The sequence below is a fragment of the Symphalangus syndactylus genome, chromosome 3, assembly GCF_028878055.3.
Source record: "Symphalangus syndactylus isolate Jambi chromosome 3, NHGRI_mSymSyn1-v2.1_pri, whole genome shotgun sequence".
NCBI lineage: Eukaryota > Metazoa > Chordata > Mammalia > Primates > Hylobatidae > Symphalangus > Symphalangus syndactylus.
In genome coordinates, this window is record NC_072425.2 from 117,976,930 (window position 1) to 118,001,554 (window position 24,625).

General features: G+C 35.1%; 1 protein-coding gene across 1 annotated transcript in view; it reads left to right on the forward strand.

Annotated features, from left to right (window-relative positions):
• ARHGAP42 (Rho GTPase activating protein 42) overlaps positions 1-24,625 on the forward strand; it is a 316,155-nt gene that overhangs the window by 270,744 nt on the left and 20,786 nt on the right. Inside the window, exons 11-17 of the mRNA XM_055272874.2 lie at positions 3,812-3,890; positions 5,275-5,314; positions 14,609-14,671; positions 15,636-15,710; positions 16,397-16,481; positions 17,154-17,212; positions 20,410-20,515. Of these exons, the coding sequence (XP_055128849.1) occupies positions 3,812-3,890; positions 5,275-5,314; positions 14,609-14,671; positions 15,636-15,710; positions 16,397-16,481; positions 17,154-17,212; positions 20,410-20,515 (507 nt within the window). The remainder of the gene's footprint in view (positions 1-3,811; positions 3,891-5,274; positions 5,315-14,608; positions 14,672-15,635; positions 15,711-16,396; positions 16,482-17,153; positions 17,213-20,409; positions 20,516-24,625) is intronic.

A 24,625-nucleotide genomic window follows, 5' to 3' on the forward strand; every position in this document is an offset into this window, starting at 1 on the left:
CAGAAATTTGTGAGTTTCTCAGTGCATATAAAAGTTATGTTTATGATACACTGCAGTCCATTAAGTGTACAATAGCATTATGTGTAAAAAATATATATCCCTTAATTTTAAAATATTTTAAGTAATGTGAATGGTCATCTGAGTCTTTAGTGAGTAGTAATCTTTTTGCTGGCGAAGGAGCTTGCCTCGATGTTGGTAGCTGCTAACTGATCATCATGGTGGTCACTGAAGGATGGGGTGGCTATGGCCATTTTCTTAAAATGAGACAGCAATAAAGTTTGCCACATCAATTGAGTCTTCATTTCAACAAAGACTTCTCTGTACCATGCAATGCTGTTTGATAGCATTTTACTCAGCAGGGCATCTTTCAAAATTGGAGTCTGTCCTCTCAAACCCTGCCCTACTGCACTGTCAACTAAGTTTATATGATATTCTAAATCCATTGTTGTCATTTCAACAGTATTTATAGCATCTTCACCAGGAGAAGATTCCATCTCAGTAAACCACTTTCTTTGCCCATCCATACGAAGCAACTAGTCCTTTCAAGTTTTATTATGAGATTGCAGCAATAAAGTCACATTTTCTAGAAGGCTCCACTTCTAATTCTAGCTTTTTTGCTATTTTCACTACATCGGCAGTAACTTCCTCCACTGAAGTCTTGAACCCCTCCAAGTCATCCCTGAAAGTTGGAATCAATTTCTTTCGGACTGCTGTTAATGTGGATATTTTGGCTTCCTTCCATGAGGGATGAATGTTCTTAATGGCATCTAAAGTGATGAATCCTTTCTAGAAGGTTTTCAGTGTACTTTACCCAGATCCATTAGAGGAATCACTAGTTATGGCCGTGAAAGCCTAATGAAATGTATTTCCTAAATAATAAGACTCAGAAGTCTAACTTATTCCTTGATCCATGTGCTACAGAATAGATGTTGTGTCAGCAGGCCTGAATATATTATTCTCCATTTAAATCTCTATCAGAACTCTTGGGTGACTAGTTGCATTGTCAATGGGCAGTAATATTTAGAAATAAACCTCTTTAAGCAGTAGGTCTCAACAGTGGCTTAAAATATTCAGTAAACCTTGCTGTAAACAGATGTGCTGTCATTCAGCCTTTATTATTCCATTTGTTGAGCACAGGTGGAGTAGATTTAGCATAATTTTTAAGAACCCTAGGATTTGCAGAATGATATATGAGCATTGGCTCTGACTTTAAGTCACCAGTTACATTAACCTCTAACAAGAGTCAGCCTATTCTTTTAAGCTTTGAGGCCAGATAGTGACTTCTTTCTATCTGTGAAAGTCCTAAATGAGGGCATCTTCCAACAGAAGGCTATTTCATCTACACTGAAAATCTGTCGTTTACTGTAGCCACCTTCATCCATGATTGTAGCTAGATTTTCTGTATAACTTGCTGCAGCTTCTACATCAGCACTTACTGCTTCATCTTATACTTTTATATTATGCAAATGGCTTCTTTCCTCAAACATCATGAACCAACTTCTGCTAGATTCATACTTTTTTTCTGCAGCTTACTCACCTCTCTCAGCCTTCATAAAATTGAAGACAGTTAGGGCCTTGCTGTGGATAAGGCATTGGCTTAAGAGAATGTTATGGCTGGTTTGCTCTTCTATCCACACCACTAAAACTTTCCCCGTATCAGTAGTAAGGTTGTTTTGATTCCTAGCATTTTTGTATTCACTAGAGTGGCACTTTTAATTTCCTTTAAGAATTTTTCCTTTGCACTCACAGCTTGGCTAACTGATTGGCACAAGAGACCTAGTTATTAGGCTATCTTGGGTTTCAATGTGTCTTTCTCACTAAGTTTAGTCATTTATAGCTTTTGATTTAACATGAGACACATGTGAATCTTCCTTTCACTTGAACACTTAGAGGTCATTGTGAGATTATTGATTGGACTAATTTTAATATTGTTATATCTCAGGGAATAGGGAGAGTAAGGAGAGGGAGAGAGATGGGGAAATGGCCAGTCAGTGGAGCATTGGTACACACAACTTAATTGACTGTTTGCCATCTTATGTGGACATGGTTAATGGCACCCCAAAACAATGACAATAGTAATATCAAAGATCACTGTTCATACATCACATAATATATACAATAACAATGAAAAATTCCAAATATTGCAAGAATCACTGAATTTTGATACAGAGACGTGATGTGGGCAAATGCTGTTGGAAAAATGGTGCTGATAGACATGCACAACACAGGGTTGACACAAACAAACCATCGATTTGTTAAAAATGCAGTTATCTGCGAAGCTCAATCAAGCAAAGAGAAATACATCAAGGTATGCCTGTATCTAGTAGGGCAATGACCCTATTCCTAGGCTGCTTTAAACTATGTTGACTCTTTTGCCCTGTGTTCTTATGATTTTTAAGATCCACTTACTAAGTTTCCCCTTGTTTCTCAAAATATCTTTTGGAATTTAGACTGAAGTTGCAGTAAAGTTTTCAATGGGTGTGGAATTAACCTTTTTTTGAATATTTTACACATCTTTTCACAAATTTGCTTTTGGGTACCTTCTTTTTATTGTTATTTTGAATAGGATTCTTTTTTATAAGTTGAATTTTGTTTTCCTAAATGGTTAAGACTACTGCATAGAGAGGCTGTTAGTTTATTTATATATCAATCTCTTATGTGACCTACTTGCTGAACTCTTTATTAGTTTTAATAGTTTTGTGTAGAGACTTCTGGATCTTCTGTGTAGACAAATACCGACATGTTAGTGCTTTCTCTTAACACATTCTAGTTATATAACCGTGGAGCTTTTTATTAAACTCTGTACTTAGGTTTTTTCATCTGTAAATTAAGGATAATAAGTCCCCACCTCAAAGGATTGTTTTCAGGATTAAATGAGAGAATTAAGGAGACATAACACAGTGCCTATCACATAGTAAATATCCAACAAATACTGATTTTCAGTATTTTATTGTTGGTATTACTACACTGGCTTAAATTCTCCAACATCAGATTATCTTGATATATATTCAAGAGTCTCATGATCTGTGTTCTTGTTTGCAGAAGAGATGTAGGTTATTACTTGTCATTTCAGGTTTTTAATTATAAAATATTTATAATAAAATTTTCATCTCAATGTTCTTCTTCACAGATCCCTCAATTTTCTGTTTAACTAAATTAATTCCTTTGTTTCTAATATTTTATATCTTTTCCTCCATACGCTAGTTTTATCCCTTCCTCCCCCTAGTCTTTGTTTCTTTCTTGAAGTATATCCTCAAGTAACTATTTCAGAATGACTGCATGGGAGAGAATTCTTTTTAAATGAATTCATTTCAATATTGTCATCATGGTATAGAGATATGCTTTGGTTTTAGTGTCTTTTTACATATTACCTAGTTATGGTTTGAGGCTTTCCACATTGTTACATATTCATTGTAATTGTTTTCAGTGACTAGACTGCACCACATCAGGGTCAAGTTCTCATATTGTGGAATTCATAGATGGCTTTGAAGAATGTAACTTTCTCATCCTTTTTGATCATTTCAAGGGAAATAGTTTGAAACTAGTCTCCTTCAGACTGTCCTGTACCAGAAACACTTAATGATTTTACCACCTGTGATCATTAGAATTAAAAACATTTTTTGCATGCCCAGTGATTTTTCTGAAAGTATTATATTTCAATTTTTCTTTTTTAAAAAAATTCCTATGTTTTTCTCCTCTCTCTTCATTTCTCTTTTCTCTTAAATTTTTTCTTCAAATTTTATCTTTTTAGTTAACTGAGAATTTAAAAAGCAGTAAATGTGTAAATATATAAAATATTTGCTTTCAATAGGCATGGGATCATCACGTTACAGGCCTTCTCAGAAGCTAATAGGAAACTCTGGCTTGAAGCCATGGATGGGAAGGAACCGGTAAGACTATGATACATTCTATAATTTAGGTTTTATTGTCCCAATAATTATAATGTATGGAAATTCTTTTCATAGTATACAATGTTTTGCCTGTAGTATAATTGAAAATATTAAAAAAGGAAATCGGAGAAGTAGAGACTTTTATGGTTTCCTAGTCTCACTCATGGCACATAACTCTACCTTTCTGACTTATTTTATAAGGGGACTTTTGGGACTAATTTAAAACCCTAAAATTACTTCTTAAAAAACTACTTACACTCATCACCTTGGCTTCACCCATTAGGTTATCTTATTCAGTTAATAATGATCGCATGCCCAGTCTTTGCAAGACCTGTGCTAGGCATGTGATTAGAGTGATGAACAAGGTTCAGGGTAAGAACTGATTCTCTAATCAAGACCACTTTTAAAAAGTATAACTTAATAAAACTGCCTGTGGCTTGACATTTTCACTTCCATACACATCCCCATTTTTAATAGTTATTTTGAGATTGGTATGATAGTCTACTTACAAAAAATAGGAAGGCTTACGTAAAAAGGAGGTTGAATCATTCATCACTGTCTGTTTTCCTTAAAGAACACTGTTACTAGATCGGTAGAGGGTGAACACACAGAGGAAATAAGAGTCGCCATCCTGTCACTTGAGAACCATTCTTTAGATGGCAAAGAACCTGTACAGCAATAGTGCCAAACAAAGTGTGGTCCTCAGACTTTGAGACCCTCCCTCAAACTGTGTTACCAGTCCACAGTAAGATCAGTACAGAAATTGTGATTCAGCCTTTAGAAAATTGTGTAGCCACTTGGGTTATTTTAAGCCTGTTAAATTGAATTTAAAAATTGGAACTCTGCATTGATTTTTTGGTTATTTTCTATTTCAATTTTATTATATTTTACACAAACGTTAATAATAGATTTAAAAGCAAATTCACTCTTTACCAGAAATAGTTGAGAAGCCCTGACTTAGAGCAAATTTAGGGAATAGTTTGTTAGCCCAACAGTGTAGAAGTTAGGATTGTGTACATTGAGAACATGCTAACCAGGAAATTGGAAGAAGGAGCAATTCCGTGAAATCCATTATGAGATACTTCCTGAGAAAGGCACATTATGCGTCATACTGGGGCAGAGAATAAGATGCTTAAATGAGATGGAGGCAGAACCTTGTCCAGGGCAGCACAGCCACGGATGGAAAAAGAGTGGGAAGTGAGGGTGGCCGAACCACAGGAAGGAGGTTGGTTGATGGTACACAGATGGTGCTGTGGACACAGCAGTTGTAGGACCTTGAAATCAAGACACTCTTTTCGTGTATTAGTGTACAGATATCACCTTGCTAATCTTTTGTGCTGGGTCATTAACTGGAAGTAACTAATGGACATCCTTTGTTTTTTAGATTTATACTCTGCCTGCCATTATAAGCAAGAAAGAAGAAAGTAAGTCATTTTAGTAGTTATTTAAAATTTTATCATATAGTCATTTTTAACACAAAAGCATTATGTGATTGTAAGTATTCTAGGGAAATAGTATAACACCATTGATCTCATGGTTCAGCAACTTCGAAATTTTTATTTATGATGTTTCTAATGTTAAAACCACAAACCTCTGATGTTACAGTAACAAAAGCTAATTTTTATTTCTTTGGTGTTTACTTATTTACATGCCTTGGTTTATCTCTGATAGAGATTTGAGAAAGTTGATATTAAGCTCGATTATTTATGTAAAATATATTAATATATAATTATATAATATATTTTTATTATATATAAATATATTATATGTTAATAAATATAATATATAATTATATATAATCAAGCTAAAATATATAATTATATATAAATACTGTATTTACATATCTATATCAATATAAATATATAAAACAGTAGAGAGCTTCTTTGTCTTATTTTCTCTGCTCCAGTTTTCTTACAGGTATAAGACTGAAGACATAAACACTTCTTGCTGGTTTTAGTGGATAGTGACTAAAAATGTAAAATATAATGAGCTTGTCATTACACATGGTATATGTAGGAAAAGATGTTTTTACTGTATTATTACTAAATCATTAGTTTGTAGCCATTCTTTATAAACACAGTTTATATGTTTTTCATCATGTTCTGAATACTCTTTAATTACCTGCCAACTTCTTGCTTTTATCGTGGTTAGTTTAGGGTATTTTCATAAGTGCTTTACGTAGTCATTTTATTTGATATTTAAAATTAATTTGTGTATTTGTTTCTAGGGTTATGTATATAACTTTGAAAGCAAGTCCAAATTTTATGTAATGCAGTGGATTTTGTCTTATGGCTTCTAAATTTATTTTTCAAACAAACTCAATAACCCTGACATTTACTTTTCTTATTTATTTTATTTTTATTTTTTTAATAGAGATGAGGTCTCATTTTGTTGTCCAGGCTGGTCTCTAACTATTGGCCTCAAGTAAGACTCCCACCTTGGTCTCCCAAAGTGCTGGGATTACAGGCATGAGCCACTGTGCCTGGCCAACCCTGACATTTAGATTGCTATGGAAATACGAGTTAGAATGGAATAAATATAAACTAGGAAAGCACTCATTTGAAAGTTATAACTATTGAATGTATAAAAAACCTATTATTTTATCCGAATTAAATGCTTTCTAGTGATTAACTTCAGAAATTATCAAAAGAAAATGCATGATATCAAAGATGTTTCAATAATAATTTAAATAACTTATAATTTTGAAATTATTTTTAAATAATATTTTAAAAAACTATTTCCAGTTTTTATTCTCACATTTACTGCCTTACTAGAATCAAGGAAAGTGATTAGTATAAAATCCTTTATTGCCAACTTTTATCTAATCACAGATACATTAACCAAATGGTAAGCGTTTTGTATGTACTGAATGTTCATTCTAAATAATTACCTAAAAAATAATCTTTTGTATAAATTGCATTTGAGAAGGGTGTAAAATGTGTTTTCTAACATTAGTTTGATTGTTGATATCCACTATAAGGTTAATCCTTTCAAATTCAAATTACCCAAGGACAAATCCTTCATGGAAAACAATTGTACCTATATACAGTATTGAGTAGGGCTTCTGAATGGTGGCATAGTCAAGTCGATCAGAATATACTGATGCTTAGTTAAATGTACCACTAAAACTAACGTACTTATGAATGAGAGGGAGTCTGCATCTTCATGCAGTACAGAATCATTCTTCTGGATATAGGTATCCTGCAGTATCAGCCACCGGAAACGTCACTGTGCCTTCAATTATAATTATAAAATGGTTTGTGTGTCAGAAAAATAGCAGTCCTAGAGTGCATGTGTTTGTATCATTTCTCACACTCTGGCTTTTTGTATGGTATATTAGTTTCCTACCCAGTACTCTGAGCTCCTTGTGACAGAACCCGTCTCTTCTCCATAGTAGTCAATACAGGCCTTCCCTGAGACATGTGCTGAGCACAGATTTGCTCTTATTCTTCTCATTAGTACCAGTAGGCTTTTATTACCCAAGGGAAGATTTTTGGTCATAGAAGAAATATTACAAGCTTCTACTTTAGTGCTTAAAGTTATGAATCTTAAGCTTTATTTTTAAGTTTTGTTTTTAATATTTGATTTATTTTAAGCCATATTTTTACTTGAAGGCTGTTTTTAATCAGTATACAGATCTTATTTGTAATTGTACTAACTTTTAAAACTAAGTCATTTTCACTTTATTTTCATAAATCTGAGAGAATTCTCCCATTTGTACATTTAATCAGTGAAGTTTCCTTAAGACATATCAACTGATGACAAAATAGTAAATTTTATTCTCTCAGAGTCACCCTAATTAGATGGATTTGTGATCCTGACAAATATAATCTTTTCAACACCTAGCAACTTTTTTAATCTAATAAATCACTTTATAAATGCAGATTAAGTATTATGTTAAAATTAAGTATTGTAAGCATTCTAAATAAATACACACAAAATTGCATAGTGATTTCAAAAGGTCTTACTACTTTTGCATAGACGAAACTTATTGAAAATTACACTTATTTTTAGCTGTCACACACATGGGGATTCAAATTTGCTCGCCCAAACAGAATCACTACCCTATTGAAAAGTCAAGACTATGGCATTTGCTACTAATAAAAGAAACCGTGGCTCAAAGGCACAGGATTGGACTCACTTTCCAAAATTTAGCTGCCAGCAGCTCTGGGGTGGACATTGTGATATTACCAATTCACCTGAGTCAGGGTTTTTTTTTTTTTTTTTTTTTTGAGATGGAGTGTCACACTGTTGCCCAGGCTCAAGTGCAGTGGCAAGATCTCAGCTCAGTGCAACCTCCGCCTCCTGGGTTCAAGCAATTCTCCTACCTCAGCCTCCCAAGTAGCTGGGATTACAGGCACGTGCCACCACGCCCAGTGCCCAGCTGATTTTTGTGTTTTTAGTAGAGATGGGGCCTCACCATGTTGGCCATGTTGATCTCGAACTCCTGTCTTGGGTAAATTTGTGTTTCAGTGATTGTGAAATTCTCATACCTGTTAGGTCTTGAATGAGTCATGTGAGCTCGTTGTGTTAAGTGCTTAAATCAGTGTCTTTTTGTCAGCCCCTCTAAACATTTTTTGTACATCATCCTGTTCTTGAGATCTTGTATTTCTTTTTAGTTGATATTTGACTCCCCTAAAGGTAGCATTGCATCAATTTCAATATGTAACTTCTCCTGTAATTGGTATTGGAAACCAGTACCAGCCCTAACTCACCGGCCACTTCAAAGAGTGCTCATTTATATCCTCCATAATTCAGATGGCTTCCACTTATTCTAAAATACTCTTGTTCTCCTTTGGAAACTCAGTTTTGCATAACATGTGTTTGTGTTTTTGAACTGCTGAAGACAATGAAGTTTAGGATGGTAAAATATACAACTTAGGTAAACGTTTGTTTTGAATGCCAGCCATTTAGAAGCGATCATAACATCTGTGCCTTCATGGAAAATCCTACGAGCAGCAGTGTAAGAAATATCTAATGTTCTAAAATAGGGCCATAGTATGAATTTACAGAGAACAAGTGCCATGGAATGAAGAATAAAACTATACTGTGACTGTAGTTTCATGCTACTCTTTGTGAGACTAACATGCAAAAGTCTTCCTACATTGTATTAATAGTTACTCTTAATTTACCATTTTCAAAGTATGAATGCTGCGAGTAAGAAAAAGGAAGTTCTTTTCCGTTGACGTTTCTGCTAATAAAAGTCAGTATTTATATGTGTAATGACAACGTCACCTAACATTCCGTCCCTGTACAAAATCGAAGGGATTGGAACAGAACATAATCCTGAAGTTTCCCAACAGCTCTAAATTTCTGCTTGTATGTTTCAGTGACTTTCCTCAAGTGTACCTGTGTATCTATTCTCCGCAGCAATGAGCTTTTTCTTCTCCTTCTCATTCTATGCAGTTACCATCTGTTGTGAGTGTTCTTGAGCTTCATATTGTGGTTTAGATAGTTTGGTTCTGGAAGTTCTCAGATGTCCCTAGGTTATCATCCTCCTTCTTTACCATATAATCCCCTGATCTTTGATCAGTTACAGTTTTGTTTTTATCACAGAGGCCCAAGAAGATGTCATAGCTCAAGTGCTCTTCATGGGCAGAGCAGAATGAAAGAACAGTTTGGGCCAGGGCTATGGAGAGTTAACTGCCCATCCTTAAGGAGCAGAGAAAAGGTCCAGTAGTTATCATGAACACTGATAAATGTACTTTTTTATTTATTTCAGTTAACATATAGCATGATATTAGTTATCTGTGATAAGGGACCTTTTAATCTGAAACAGGAGATCTGCAAAGTGAATTGAAAATTAAAGACAAATGTTGCTTTGTTTTGTCAACCCTGAGAATGTACTGTAAGGTCAAGTAGATTACATCTGTAAGGACGTACTAGGTTTTGAATTGCTAGGAAATTGAAGGTATAAGGACTTTTGCTTTGTTAGCTCTGTGGAAGACTATTCTTTTTCCTTTCCTCATGGCTGTTTGAATTCTTTTGAGATTAATAGCTTTTGTGCTGCTAAACTGCCTTATGGAAACTTTTTTAAGGTTTCAATAAAAGCTTTATCCCTGAACAGTTTACAGAGGGGAAAAAAATAAGATTTAGACTTAACTTTTGATTGAATATATTAAGTTGATTAAGTTAATCTGTCTTCTGCTTCTACCCTCACCCATGAAGGCCAAGTATCATTAATGTTATAGAATTCTAATTCTCATATTACAGAGTTTGGTAGTAGTTGTATTCTGGGTATCCCTCTGCTTCTCTCTACAATAGAGGAGATACAGGGCTGGGGTAGGGCTTGGGACTGGGGAAGTGTTCACAAATGTAGCTCATGTAAGCTAATAAACTCTAACCCTTATAGAACCCATCAGAGAAGGTACTTGAGCAATGCTGGTACAAACCAGTAACTAGCAAGCCATCAATCAATAAGCATGTATTGGCTGCCTGCTCTGGGCCAAGCATTGAGCCCAAATCAGCAATCCTTATTTCTCCTGTGTAGTATACTTATCCTCTTCTCCATGCTGTTGCCCCAGGAGTACCTTGTCCTCCACTGAAGGAGAATTATCATTAATTATCAGCCTTTTTAATGGTGCAATTTGATTTAGTAATAACCCTTTCCATCGACATTTGAACAAGAAAGAGTTCCCGGGTGTTTTTGATTTCTTGTTTTTTTGTTTGTTTTTGGATGTTAAGAGGACACGTTTTAGTTGAATTCTCATGAGCACTGAGGCATTAAGTGTAGTAACCCCTTCTTGGCTTTGGAAAACTGCTCATTTTCCATTACAGAATGTGTTTGCCGCTGACTTCCCTCAGAAATGACAATCCTTGTGACTACATCATCCATAGTCATTGGAAGACAAACTATTTTAGCCATCTTGTCCTCTTCTCAGACCTCAGAAGAAATGGCTGGGTGCTCAAGTGAAGGCGCTGTCTATAGTCAATGGTTGTTTGCAAAGCAACCATCAACAGGCACTGCCACTCCTGCTCTTTGCTGCCTTTGTTATGTGAATTGACAAGTCAGTAGTCAAAAGGGATATATTCCAGTTAAGGGAGGAAAAGTTCATTGTGTGGGATTGCCTTTATTTCAGTGAGTTTTGCCACAGTGAATTAAGTTATACACAATTAAATCAGAACTGGCCAGGTTATGCTTGGTAATAGATGATCCTCAAGTCTCAGAGGCTGATGACAATAAAGGTTCATTTCTTTATAGTACGTGTCCATATAGGTCAGTGGTGGCTTTCAACATTGTTTTCACTCTGGAACTTGAGTTGACAGAGAAGCCTCCCTTTGTATCATTGCTGGTCCTGTGACAAGGGAAAAAGAAAATTGCGAGCCACATACTGGCTCTTAGTGGCTGCTGGGTAAAGACAAGTGTCACTTCTGTTCATATTTCATTGTTAGTGCATATCACATGACCAAGCCTGGCTTCAAGGGTGCTGAGAAATATAATCTTCTTGCAGGGAGGGACAACAGATAATGGGTAAACAGTAATTTCAGTCTGCTATAGTCTGTTTAGCTCTAGTGAGAGGATATGTTTTTTCATTGTATTTATTGAGGTATAATGAGCACATAGAGACATTTCTTAATATCCAACTTACTATTTTCTCAGTGACTAGGTTCGCAGGGCCTGCCTGGTTTATGCCTGATCTATTTCTGTTCGAAGAAACAGATCATTGCTCTATCCATGAATATATTAAAAATAAGTGACAAAGTGATATATGCCTGTTCAAAAAACAACACTTGTGGCTGACAGTCCCTCAAGCCCCAGTGATTTTAGCCCTGCGGGAAGAATGCCTTATTCATGAAATTTACATATGTAGAGATTTGCATTCTTCTCTAGTCAATAATAATGGTAAGAGCCAATATTCTAAAGCACTTACTATATTCTAAGCATACACTATTCTAGGAGCTTTGCAAATGTTAACTTACTTCATCTTCAGACAGTGCTATGAAGAAGATACTATTATCTTTATTTTGTAGGAGAGGAAACTGAGGCACAGAGAGATCAAAACCATGCCTAGTAACAGAGCTAATAAGTTGAAGAGTAACTACTGCCCCTCTCATCTAATTAGAACTAATGACTGGCTTCTTTTATAATTTCTTCTTATGTTTTTCTTCATGTAACAGTGACGTGTAGACAGGAGCAGATATTTAAAAAAAAAAACCTAGCATTGAATTCGTCTTGTTCCGTTGTTAGGCACTCTTCCGTTTGTCTTCATCTTACTACAACTGTTTAACTTAGGTATTGTTACTTCCCTCATTTTATAAATGAAGGAACTTGAGTTTATAAAATAATAACCACATTTCCCCCACCTCAGACATACAGCAGTGTTACTAGAGCTGAGAATTGGCCTTAGGTTTTCCTGGCTTTAAACAAAGCTGGACACTATCTCTGCACCATGAAACTACTCTTTCAGTCAAAGCAAAGGATGGTCAAAGGAAACAAAAATTCATGGTTATTTTTGCCAACACAGTATATTCTTCCACATCTCTGAATTGATTGATAATGTTGTATTTACTCACATGACGAGAGCTAAGTACAGGATCCATGGAATACATCAGCAGCATCCGTAGAATAACCCTGCAGTTAGACTGACAGTAAGATTTCATTGTACGTGATGAGCTTGTGATATCAGTTTATTAGAAAAGACTGGAATATTGCTGCCAAATATCCCAGTATACTTTGAGGTACAGCCTGGTTATTACTTATTTTTCTCAAAATGAATACTTAAGAGAGAAATTCTGTTTTATATGTCACAACTATCTTCATTCTTTTTTGTTGAAAGGAAGTTCTACTGAAATTTTTAAAAAATGGTTGTCTTTTTCTCTTAATATATCTTTTTATTGAAAAGTGGAACAATGTGACCTGTAGTACCAAACATTTTAAATGTCAGGAACTTGCAGTTTTAATTGATATAAAAATGCTAGTGTCTTGTTTTTACCTAGGGTTATATTTTTTTGTCTCAGTTTTTGTTGTTGTCCTTAAAACTGAAAATTAAATGATTCCTCACTTTTCCATCTTACCTGTTTCCCATATTCAAGAAGTATTTAAAAATATCTGAATGCTTAGTGTTACGCTGGGCATTTTGGGGTTATTGGAAGCAAGCACTCTCTCTTTGGTGTCCGAGAAAAGCTTCACTCTCATGTAGGTAGGTCATCAGCTGCACTCTAATGAGATGCCAAGGCCATTCATTTTTGTATGTTGAGTTCACTGAAAGTATTCACTGAGTTCTGTTCTCCTGACCTAGGACACTGCAGACAAAGAAATAAATGAGCCACTTCCTATTGATGGCAATACTTATTTTAGTTTTGACATTTTTTTTCTGGAGTTTTGAAGTTCTTTTTAGAGTACTAAACACACACACACACACACACACACACACACATACACACACATATATATATATATTTTTCAAAATGTCAAATAATCCCAAAATGCCTAGTGAATTAAAAATGACAATTTCTAATTTCTGCCCTCTTTCTCCTTACCAGTAGTTTGCTTATATACTTGTGGAGTTTTTTCTTAGAAAAATAGAAACAGTCATACCTACCCTCAAATTTTTACATTTTGAGAAAATAGGCCTTATTGTCCTGTCGATTACTTTTGTCACCTAACAACACATAATAAATACCTCTTCATGGTAGTACCTCTAGTTCCATTGTTAGGCACAGATTTTTCACTCCTTTCTGTCAATCAATTCAGCTCCATTGGCTTGCTGTGCCTAGAATTCTTTTCAGTTTTTAGTTTGTTGCTGTTACCCTTTCTTGATTTTTATCATAAATTTTGATATATTTTTTTGTCTGGGGATCTATTTTGAGTTACAAGAATGTGTTTAATCTACTGTCTTTAAGTGGAAGTTAGTTTTAAATTTGTATTGGTTTGAATTCTCCTCATTTACTATTTGAGAATATTTTAAAAATCATGTCTCTACCACATGTGATGAAAATTTGTATCATAGTTCAAAAAATTTTCAGTTTTTCCTCTGGGTGTTGGTATTTTTTAAATAAATGCTTTCTCTTTAAATAAGTAATCTAATTTGATCTGGCCGCAAAACCCTTTAAAAAAATTAGAATTGATCCAAAGAAAATCTAGCCAAAAAACAATGAAAATAAATTGCAATTTCATAATCCTAGGACCTTTTGGGGATGTTTAGTGACTGACAATGCATGTTTTGAATTATTTTAAATATGGTAGCAAAATGAAAAATAGAACATGGAGCTCAGAATCAGACCTGAGTTAGAATCCTGACTCTAGATCTTAAAACTGAGAGCAGTGGAGGTTTTCAGCAACCCAGGGAATCATTTTAAGACTGCAGAGCCATTTCTTTACCTCATAATGTTTTGAGAATCATGGGAAAGGATATGTGAAAGGCTTTATAATACAAGTTTCAATACATAATAAGGGTTTATTCTTACTGCATTTGCTCCTGTCATCTAAAAGAAAACACGTAATAAAGGAGTAATGCTATTTTTAGGAAAAGTGGATAAGATCATTGTAATATACTTTCTGTGAAGGATCTTAGCAGGTTGATACAATAGCTGTGAGGGTGAAGTTCCCTCCTCTCCTTCTACCCCAAAATAAAAAGTCAGCCTCTAACCAAAATATTTGGAAAACTCAGTAAAAACCTCTCTACTGTTGAGTCATAAAGGCCCAGTGAACAGAGCCAACTGAAGGGAGAATGTGAGTTCAGCGTAAACACCTAATGCGATTTCTCTCTTATTTTCAGTGTATTTGAATGAAGCAGGGTTCAACTTTGTGAGAAAATGCATTCAAGCTGTGGAAACAAGAGGTCAGTGTTGCCTGATCGGTATAGCATTCCTGTCATGTGTCTCATTCTTACATAGAAAACAGAGTAGATGAATCATTGAAGATGTATTTGGTCATTAACATGGATTAATTTTAAGAGTGATATAAATGTGTGTATCAGTATACAAATAGCTATACCTTGAGCTTCAGTTTACTAAAAATCATGCTTTAGGCATACTTCTTTTTTAGATTTTTTTCTAATATGGCCTCACTGTACTTCTTATTGATAAACCCTGCATTATTTATTACTGCAAGCACCTCTTTGATTTTTTTTTTTCCAAGCATTAAGGAGGTAAGATTCTTAAGGAGCTTGTCTTCACTCCCTTCCTTCCTTATATTCTTTCTTTTACTGATTTGTCACTGCCACAGTTTTGGTACCTTTCTTCGTTTTAATCATGACCTCTGTCTTGAAGTCCACTCCAGTGAAACGTTAGACTCACTTCCAGGAAAATTTGGCTAAAGCAAAATTCATATTGGGCTTTGCCGTTCCATAAACTTGTATTTAAATTTTAAGTGCTACCACTTCAACATTTTGAGAAGTAGTTTCCTTGAATTCTCTGAATCTGTTTCCTCATCTCTAAAATGAAGATATAAATGCCATAGAACTTTTCAACATGCAGGAGACTCCATGACTCTGAAGAAATAGAACATGAGTAATATTGATCATCCCTTCCCATCTTCACTGCTTTTTTATATTCAAATAATGGTGAGTAGGCAGCTACAGTTTGCTACTTTGAAGATCTTCAGAGACTTTCAAATCACTGTTCAGTGTCTGCTCTGAGAAATATAAGTCTGATGGGTATTTCCAGGATAGCTTTGCTAAAGTTAGACTGTGAAATTGGATAAGTAGCTTTCAAATTTTGTTAGGCATATGTCTGAGTTTTTAACATTCTGTACTTGCCAAGCTGTATCTCAAGCCATTTTCTTGTGATTTTCCTTCCCATTAGGTATCACCATTTTAGGACTCTACCGAATAGGAGGAGTGAACTCCAAAGTTCAAAAACTCATGAATACCACATTTTGTAAGTTTTGGATGAAGCAACTTACATAATTTTCGTGTTCTTGTAGGTAATCTAAAGTATAGGCTTCTTTGACTAGTGCTTGTCTTTGAATATTTTCAAATAATATTTAAAGTTCATATTTGTATTCAGTTTTTAATGTTTATTTATAATAGATGAATTTGAGGAGGAAATTTTATCATACTGTATTTTTTTCTCCCAAGCGTACTTTGGTAAGCTAGAGATACAATAAGATGCATGGATGCTAGCTAGAGTCATTTGGAATCCTAGCTCAGCCACTTAACAGGTTTCGTGACCTTGAGTAATTTGCTTAACGTCTTTGTGTCTCAGCTTCCTCATTTATAAAAATAGGGATAATAATGGTACCTGCCTCTTAAGAGTTGTCAGGATTGAATATGTTAATCTCCGTAAAGCACTTAGAAGCATGCTAGGCACATGGTAAGTGCTCTGTCATGTTAACAATTAGCAATAATTTCATTTGGGAGACTTATTTCATAAGTTATATCTTTGAGGTTTAGTGTCAGCTTTTTATCAATTCACACAAACAACAGTACTAACATTAACTCTTGGCATTCTAAGAAATGAACACCTCTCTCTTTTGACCTACTTATTTTTGTGCCCATTTTTCATAATCGCATAAGAAATATTTTGAACTGCACAATTTAAACACCTTGTTTTATTCTTTCCAGCTCCTAAATCCCCTCCTGATATTGATATTGATATTGAACTGTGGGACAATAAGACGATAACAAGTGGGCTGAAAAACTACCTCAGGTGAGGAGGGTTTAACTCCTGGTACTCTGGATGCAATCTCTGACTCACCCCTTCAGTAGTAACCACGTAACTTCATGCAGTCTGTGTCCAGAAGCTTCACTTGGTAGCTCAGTTCCCTCACATAAGGTGAAATAGCATGACATGGTAACACTTACATTTAGTGTTCTGGAACTTGTACTTGATTTTTTCAATAATAATTTAAAAGGCTATGTAATATTTTGAGTACTGAATTAGTATTTGTTGTCCCATATGTATATGGGAGTTTCATGTACTTTTTTAAATAACAAATTGGAATGGAAAGTTGTGTTGTTTTTGTTTTGTTTTTTAACTATTGTTCCCATATTTGTTCCTCTGGTAAGGTAATTCTGATACTGGGAGACTCCCAGTCTCCCTTCTTAATACAGTCATGGAAAGAAATACTAAGTACTTAATACAGTCATGGAAGGAAGTACATTGGTGTGTTCGAGGTCTGCGTTTTAGGTCTCTCTGTGGCCCCACTACTGGAACTCTATCATACTGCCAAATCACCCAGTTCTTTTATTTACTTATTTATGTATTATTTTATTTTTAATTGATGAATAACAGTCACCTAATTCTTAAAGAAACATTTAAAGTTTAGGGGAGAATAAAAGATACTGCTATTCTAACATGTGCTTCACTTCTCTGTTGTAGGTGCCTTGCAGAACCACTGATGACTTACAAGTTGCACAAAGATTTTATCATTGCTGTTAGTAAGTATACTTGCATCACATACATGTTATAATTGATGTAGTTTTATGCTGCCGTACTTAGGCATGTATTACTAGTATCAGCTACTGAAGATTTTTTTCAAGTATTGCTTAAAAACTTGTTAATCTGGGCCGGGTGCAGTGGCTCACCCCTGTAATTCCAGCAGTTTGGGAGGCCAAGGCTGGTGGATCACCTGAGGTCAGGAGTTCGAGACCAGCCTGACCAACATGGAGAAACCCTGTCTCTACTAAAAATACAAAATTAGCTGGGCATGGTGGTGCATGCCTGTAATCCCAGCTGCTCAGGAGGCTAAGGCAGGAGGATCGCTTGCACCCAGGAGGCGGAGGTTGTGGTGAGTCGAGATCGCGCCATTGCACTCCAGCCCAGGCAACAAGAGCGAAACTCCATCTCAAATTTAAAAAAAAAAGTTGTTAATCTGGTATTTAGTAATTTATACTGTGGTTTAGAAGCCAATAGAAATTGCAGAATTAACTGAAATATTTTGACACTTAGTGAGACCTCATTGGGTAAGTGTGGTGATTATAAAGAACCATGAGGAATTATTATTCTAATTTCATTTTATTTGAATGACAAATATCAGTTTCTTATAAGAGCAACTAAGCAGGACTGTAAATATGTACAGACAGTTATGTCCCTGCACATGCTCATGCGCTGTATTCCTCAATCTGGAGATGAGTCAAATATTTTTGGCAGACAGCAGGTGCTTCCATCAATCCCCTCTCCCTCATATTTTATTTGCAATGATCACATTTATGTCATTTGTTTAGATCTGTGATTGCCATCATGTGATATGAATAGATAGATCAATTTAAAATATTAGCAGGAAGAGTTGACATATGTTATCTGAGAAGTTAGTAACGTGTATTTGTAAACCATTGAGACTGAAGTGCCAGGTACCATCTGAGCCCATCACAACAACTTGTAACAATTAAGAGCTGGCATTTCATTGTTAAGATGTATGAGGTATGACTACAACCAGATTATTTTTCACAATCCAAGAAAGAAATTAGTTGTATTAGTTTATTTGCCCACATTGTAATGTCACAGGAAATGTGTGCTGATAAAAGTGTCAGATAAAGTTGAATGACCTTGGTTTTCAATCCAGCATTTATGCCTAACCACATGATCTCATATAAATCTACACTATTTAATTTTCTCTTGAAGCTCTCCGCTCTACCTCCTCTTTATAGAAATCTTTCTAAGACATACAGGACCAGAGAAAATATATAATCTGACCTCTCATTCTATGAACTAGGAAATCAGAATCCAAAGTGGGCAAGTAACATGTACAATGACACTAATAAATTCATGGCAAAATCAGGGCTGCAAGTCAGTTTTTTGTTCTTTTTACCCTTAACCCAGAACTCTTTCTTATAGAAATTTTGCTTTATAACAAAAGAAATTTGAGCTACTTGGCTAAAATGGCTTAACGAGCTTATTGTTTTAGTCAAGCTTTTGGTCACAAGTTTTTTCTCCATTTGCTTCTGTGGCAAATGATGATTATATTATTATAATAATATTCATGACCATGATATTTAAAATATCTTATATATCATATATAAGAACTCATCTTTTGTCTGGACCTAACATAGCCATATTTACTAGATGTTAAGTTAAGAAAATTAGGTTATTTGGTTTCAAGCAGCAAAAGTCCACCTCAGTATAAAGGGGAAGTTATTCACATCCTAAGAGATATTTCAGTGAATTCCTTGGTAGAACAGAGGTCAGGGTTTCCATGAGCCTGCAACCAGGAACTGCCGAGTTGGGATTTGACATTTCTCTACTCACTCTTTCTGGAGGATCTCTCATCTTTGTTCTCTACTGTATTTCTATCATTCTCACTTTCCTTCCCAGTCAGATTTTCTTGGAGTACATTTGGTCACTTCAGCCCTGATTTTACATTATCTGCCTTTTCACATATGCAGAAAGATCAGATTTTTGATGTCTCCATTCCAATTGCTAGGTTAGACCTCATGTTTAGCCTGAGCCAGGCTCTCTCCTCACTCCATGTCTAAATAGCTGCACCCAGATGAAATGGTAGTCCCATAATGTGAATCCCATGAGTCAAAGTACTTTCTGGAGAAAGAATTTGGTACAGTGGGCAATCACCCCAGACTTTATTTGCTGCAGTAAGAGAATGTTAAATGAAGCTTTCTTGTTCTGAAATGTTAGACATTTCTCTAGCAGACATGTCAACATCTTAGTTTTGACTTGGCAGACAATACTTGCCGTAGATGATTTCTTACATTTTACATTTACCATTGTCATTATGGGCTAAAAATCTATTGGGCTTGTGTTTATGTAATAATGCTAACATTTCAGAACACCCCTTCTGTATTGTCTTTATATTTGTAAGATAAGGAGAGGAATCTGGGGCTTCATCTCGTCACACTGGGTTGAATCTCTAGGCACTTTCTATAGGTGTATTACCACACTGCTATGAAGAAATATCCAAGACTCAGTAATTTATAAGAAAAAGAGGTTTAATTGACTCACAGTTCCGCATGGCTGGGAAGGACTCGGGAAACTTACAATCATGGCGGAAGGTGCCTCCTCACGTGGCGGCAGGAGACAGAAGTGCTGAGGAAAGGGGGAAAAGCCCCGTATAAAACCATCAGATCTCGTGAGAACTCACTCACTATCAAGAGAACAGCATAGGGTAACCGCCCCCATGATTCCATTACCTCACCTCTCACTGGGTCCCTCCCACAACACGTTGGGATTATGGGAACTACAATTCAAGATGAGATTTGGGTGGGGACACAGCCAAACCGTATCGATGGGCTAATACGTACTCTAATGACTGGCACATTAGGCAGTCTATAGCAATTGCTGTGATCATTCACATTTCTAAAGGTTTGATTCTGTCTTCAGGTAGTAAAACCCAAGCAGATGATGAGTTTTGGCTGTATCAAAGTATACAGTTCAGTGGCTAAGAGCATCTGTGTGGAATCAGTAGAACTGGGCTTCTTTGGCTTCTCTACTTGCTAACGTCATGACCATGGGAAAGTTACTCAACTTCTGCAAGCCATAGGGAATGATAATGACATTACTACATGAAGCAATGCCTATGAGGCATGAGGGGTAGGAGTGGTCATTGTGATTAGATTACTAATGTTTACATACCCAGTTGAATGCAATTAAAACTTGAGCATTTGCAATCTTTTTTATGTAACAGAATCTGATGACCAAAACTACAGGGTGGAGGCTGTACATGCATTGGTGCACAAATTGCCGGAGAAAAACAGAGAGATGCTGGACATCTTAATAAAGCATCTGGTCAAGTAATTCTCTAACTTACATTGTTCATTTAACTTATTATTCATTGTTAAGTTTGTTCATGTCTTTTTAAATTGTGTGATGATGTTATAACATTGGCATTATAATTAGAGTCCATTGAATTTGCTTAAAAAGTAGTATGGCAGTTTATTTTTAAGATATTTCTATATGAGTGTGTGTACCTGTATATGTTTATTTGCATATAATTATGCAAATAATTATATCCTTTGCAATTGTTAAACTAATGATGAAACAATTAGATGTGTCAACTTAAAAATGAAGGAGTATATAGTTTTTTTTCCTCCCAATTCTTTTAGGTGTGTTATAAGCAATGACTTTGAAGACCAGTGCTCTATACTACTAAAGTCAACAGGTTCCCCTAGGTCAAACTAACACTTAACTGTTAGATTCCCTCCATGTATTCATGATTTCACTTGATCTCTGGAGATTTTTCTGACTTTTCTGCTAGTTTATTCATATATTTAACATCTCTCTTTGTAGATAAATACTGTATTAGCCAGAGCTATCTGCAGAAACAAATGCAATAGTGTGTGTGTACATATATTTAATATATATATAAAGAGATAGAGATTGGTTGATTTTAAGGAATTGGTTCACTTGATTATGGAAGCTAATAAGTCTGAAATCTACAGGGCAGGCTGGCAGGGAAGAGTTGATGTTGAAGCTTGAATCCAAAGGCAATCTTGAGACAGAATTCCTTCTTACTCTGGGAACTCAGTTTTTTCTTTTAAGATCTTCAACTGATTGGATGAGGCCCACCCACATTTTGGAGGGTAATCTACTCTACTTAAAGACTACTCATTTAAATGATGATGTCATCTGAACAAAATACCTTCATAGAAACATCTAGGATAATCTTCAACCAAATATCTGGGTATCATAGCCTAGCCAAGTTGACATGTAAAATTAATCAGTATAAATAATTGTATCTATCTACTATCTATCCATCTATAAATGGAAAGTTACAGAGAGAGAGACAAACACATATTTAAGCCCGAAGTGAGTTTGTCATGCCGCTGGAAACAAATGTCTAAATCCAGTTTTAAACTTACTTAAGAATTTCCTGTAGCATTATTTAGTATTTAATAGGGATATTTCCCATTTTAATGAGTACTATGATTTACAATAAAATGATTAATCCTTCATTCTTCGTAATAAGTAGTAACCCAATTTATGCTCATTTGAGCCATATGCATTTGAAATATAACTTACTTTGCTCATCCCTCCCCACCATTCCTGGCTTCTTTCTGAACTTACAAAAGGTCAAGCCCTGCTCACCGAACAGCAGCTGTGGAACGTGCATTCAGATCACCACAAATTTACTTATAAAAAGAGCAAACAGCTAATAACACTCTTGATCCCTGGCAACTTTTCATGGCTGAAAAAAAATTAGGACAATCAACCTAGATTGGGATTCCAAAGACTAAAGGACTGATTCTAAATTTTCATTAATTAACTCTGAGAAACAGTATAAATCATTGCTTTCTTCCTAAGAGTCCTTTTGTTTGCTATCTGTGGTGTTTTCTTTGATTCTCAACTAAATTTAAATATTTAAGAGTGTTATTAAATTATTAAAAATATATATTGTGGATGGACTTATGTATTCATTAGGAGATATAACATTTTAGAAAATTATTATGGACATTCTTTTGAATATAAAGGAAAAAGTGAAAGTTGATTTCTCCTAAATGAAAACATTTTGATTTTACACATGGATATTTGCTAGTGGTATTAAATTTGCCTATCGATGTTTTTAATTCAATAATATTCAGGTGACCAATAATCCTTACTCAGTACAAATGTGAAACTAAACAAAACTCTTGGTTCTCTGTTTGGAAAGCCCACTCAGGAGCACATGACTTTGCTTCACGTATTTGGGTACTCTGTTATTAGCTATATATGTATGTTTATGATTGTTATATATTCCTGTTGGATTGACCCTTTTTTTTTTTTTTTTTTTTTTTTTTGAGACAGAGTCTTGCTCTGTTGCCAGGCTGGAGTGCAGTGGCGCGATCTGGGCCTATTGCAACCTCCATCTCCTGGGTTCAAGCAATTCTCCTGCCTCAGCCTCCTGAGTAGCTGGGACTAGAGGCACGTGACACCACGCCCAGCTAATTTTAGCTAATTTTTGTATTTTTAGCAGAGACGAGGTTTCACCATGTTGGCCAGGATGGTCTCAATCTCTTGACCTCGTGATCCACCCGCTTCAACATCCCAAAGTGCTGGGATTACAGGCGTGAGCCACCACACCTGGCTAGCTTGATCCTTTTATCAATATATTTTATCTTTATCTCTAATAGCATTTCTTTGTTTTAAAATCTATTTTCTATGATATTGGTACAGTTCTTCTGGCTTTCATTTGGTTACTGTTTGCATGATACATCTTCTGTCCTTTTACTTTCAACCTATTTGTATTTGAGTCTAATGTATATCTACTGTAGAAAGCATATAGTTGGATCTTACTGTTTTTTAATTCAGTGTGATAATCTCTGACTTTTGATTGTATTGTTTAATCCATTCACATTTAATGTTATTGATGTGGTTGGACCTATATCTACCATTTTTCTTTTTGTTTTCTGTATGTTTCATGTTGTCTTTGCTATTCAGTTTGAATTTTGCTGCTTTCTTGTCGTAATAGATTTTCTAGGGCTTATCATATACATCTTATCAGAATGTACTTAATTCATGTGAGCTATAGAAACATTATTTTTACATAGTTCTGTTTCCTCTTTCTCCTTTTTGTGCTATCATTAATAAACATGTTATATCTATATATGTTATATACCAACAATCCATTGTTATAATTATTTATGTAATTTTATGCCTCTTAATGAAGTTGAGGGAAGAGGAGTAAGTACATTTATAGAGTTTGATACATTTATTAACCTTCTTATTTACCATTTTTTAACCTTATCATTTGTTCCTGTGAATTGGAGTTACCATCTGGTATTATTTTCTTACTCCAGTACAGCTTTGCTTTATGCTTTTCATTTGCGCTGTTCCTGTCAAATATATTACATTTTTACATGTTATAGGCCCAACAGTATAATTATTAATACATATATATTATTAAAATTGCATTTTAAAATCAAGAAAAGGAAGGAGAAGAAATATGTATTTATACTCTTTTAATTACATAATTACCACACTGGGTTTTTTTGTTTTGTTTTTTGTGTGTTTGTTTGCTTGTTTGCTTTTACACGTGCATTTGAATTACAGTCTAAGGTCACTTGCCTTCAGCCTGAAGAACATCCTTTAGTGTTTTTTGTGATGTGGATCTGCTGGCAATAAGCTCTCTCAATTTTTGTTTTCCTGAAAATGCCTTTATTTCACCTTCCTTTTTGCAGGTTAGTTTTGCTGGATAGAAGATTCTTAGTTGGCAGACTTTTTTTTCTTTAAGCATTTTGAATATGCCATCCCTCTGCCTTCTAGCCTTTATTGTTTCTATTGAGAAATAAGCTTATTGGGGTTCCTGGTAGACCCCAATAAGACTTTTTCTCTTGACGCTTTCAGAATTTTCTTCTTGTCTTTGGCTTCAGCACTTTTACTGTGATGTGTCTTGCTGTGGATATCTCTGCAATTATTCTACTTGGAGTTTGTTGAGCTTCTTGGATATATAGATTAATGTTTTTAATTAAATTTGGAAAATTTTCAGCCACCATTATTTTTGAATATTGTTTTCTATTTATCTCTTTCATCTGCTACTGGTACTCACATTATGCATTTAGGAGTGTGCTTAATGTCACAGATTTTTTTCTGATGATCTATCTTTCTTTATTTTTTCTCTTTCTCTCCATTCCTCCGATTGCATAGTCTCTATTGATACTTCAGGTTTACTGATTCACTCTTCTGCCAGGTCTACTGATTCTCTCTTCTGCCAGGTCTAATTTAGTGTTGAACCCCAGTAATGAACTTTTCATTTCAGCTATTGTACTTTTCAACTTCAATTTTCATTTGGTTCTTATTTTTAAAATAACCTCTCTCTCATTATTGACATTCTCTATTTGATGAAACATTGCCACCACACCTCTGTACTTTCCTTATCTTTAGACATGGTTTTCTTGAGGACTTTGGATATATTTATGACTTCTTTG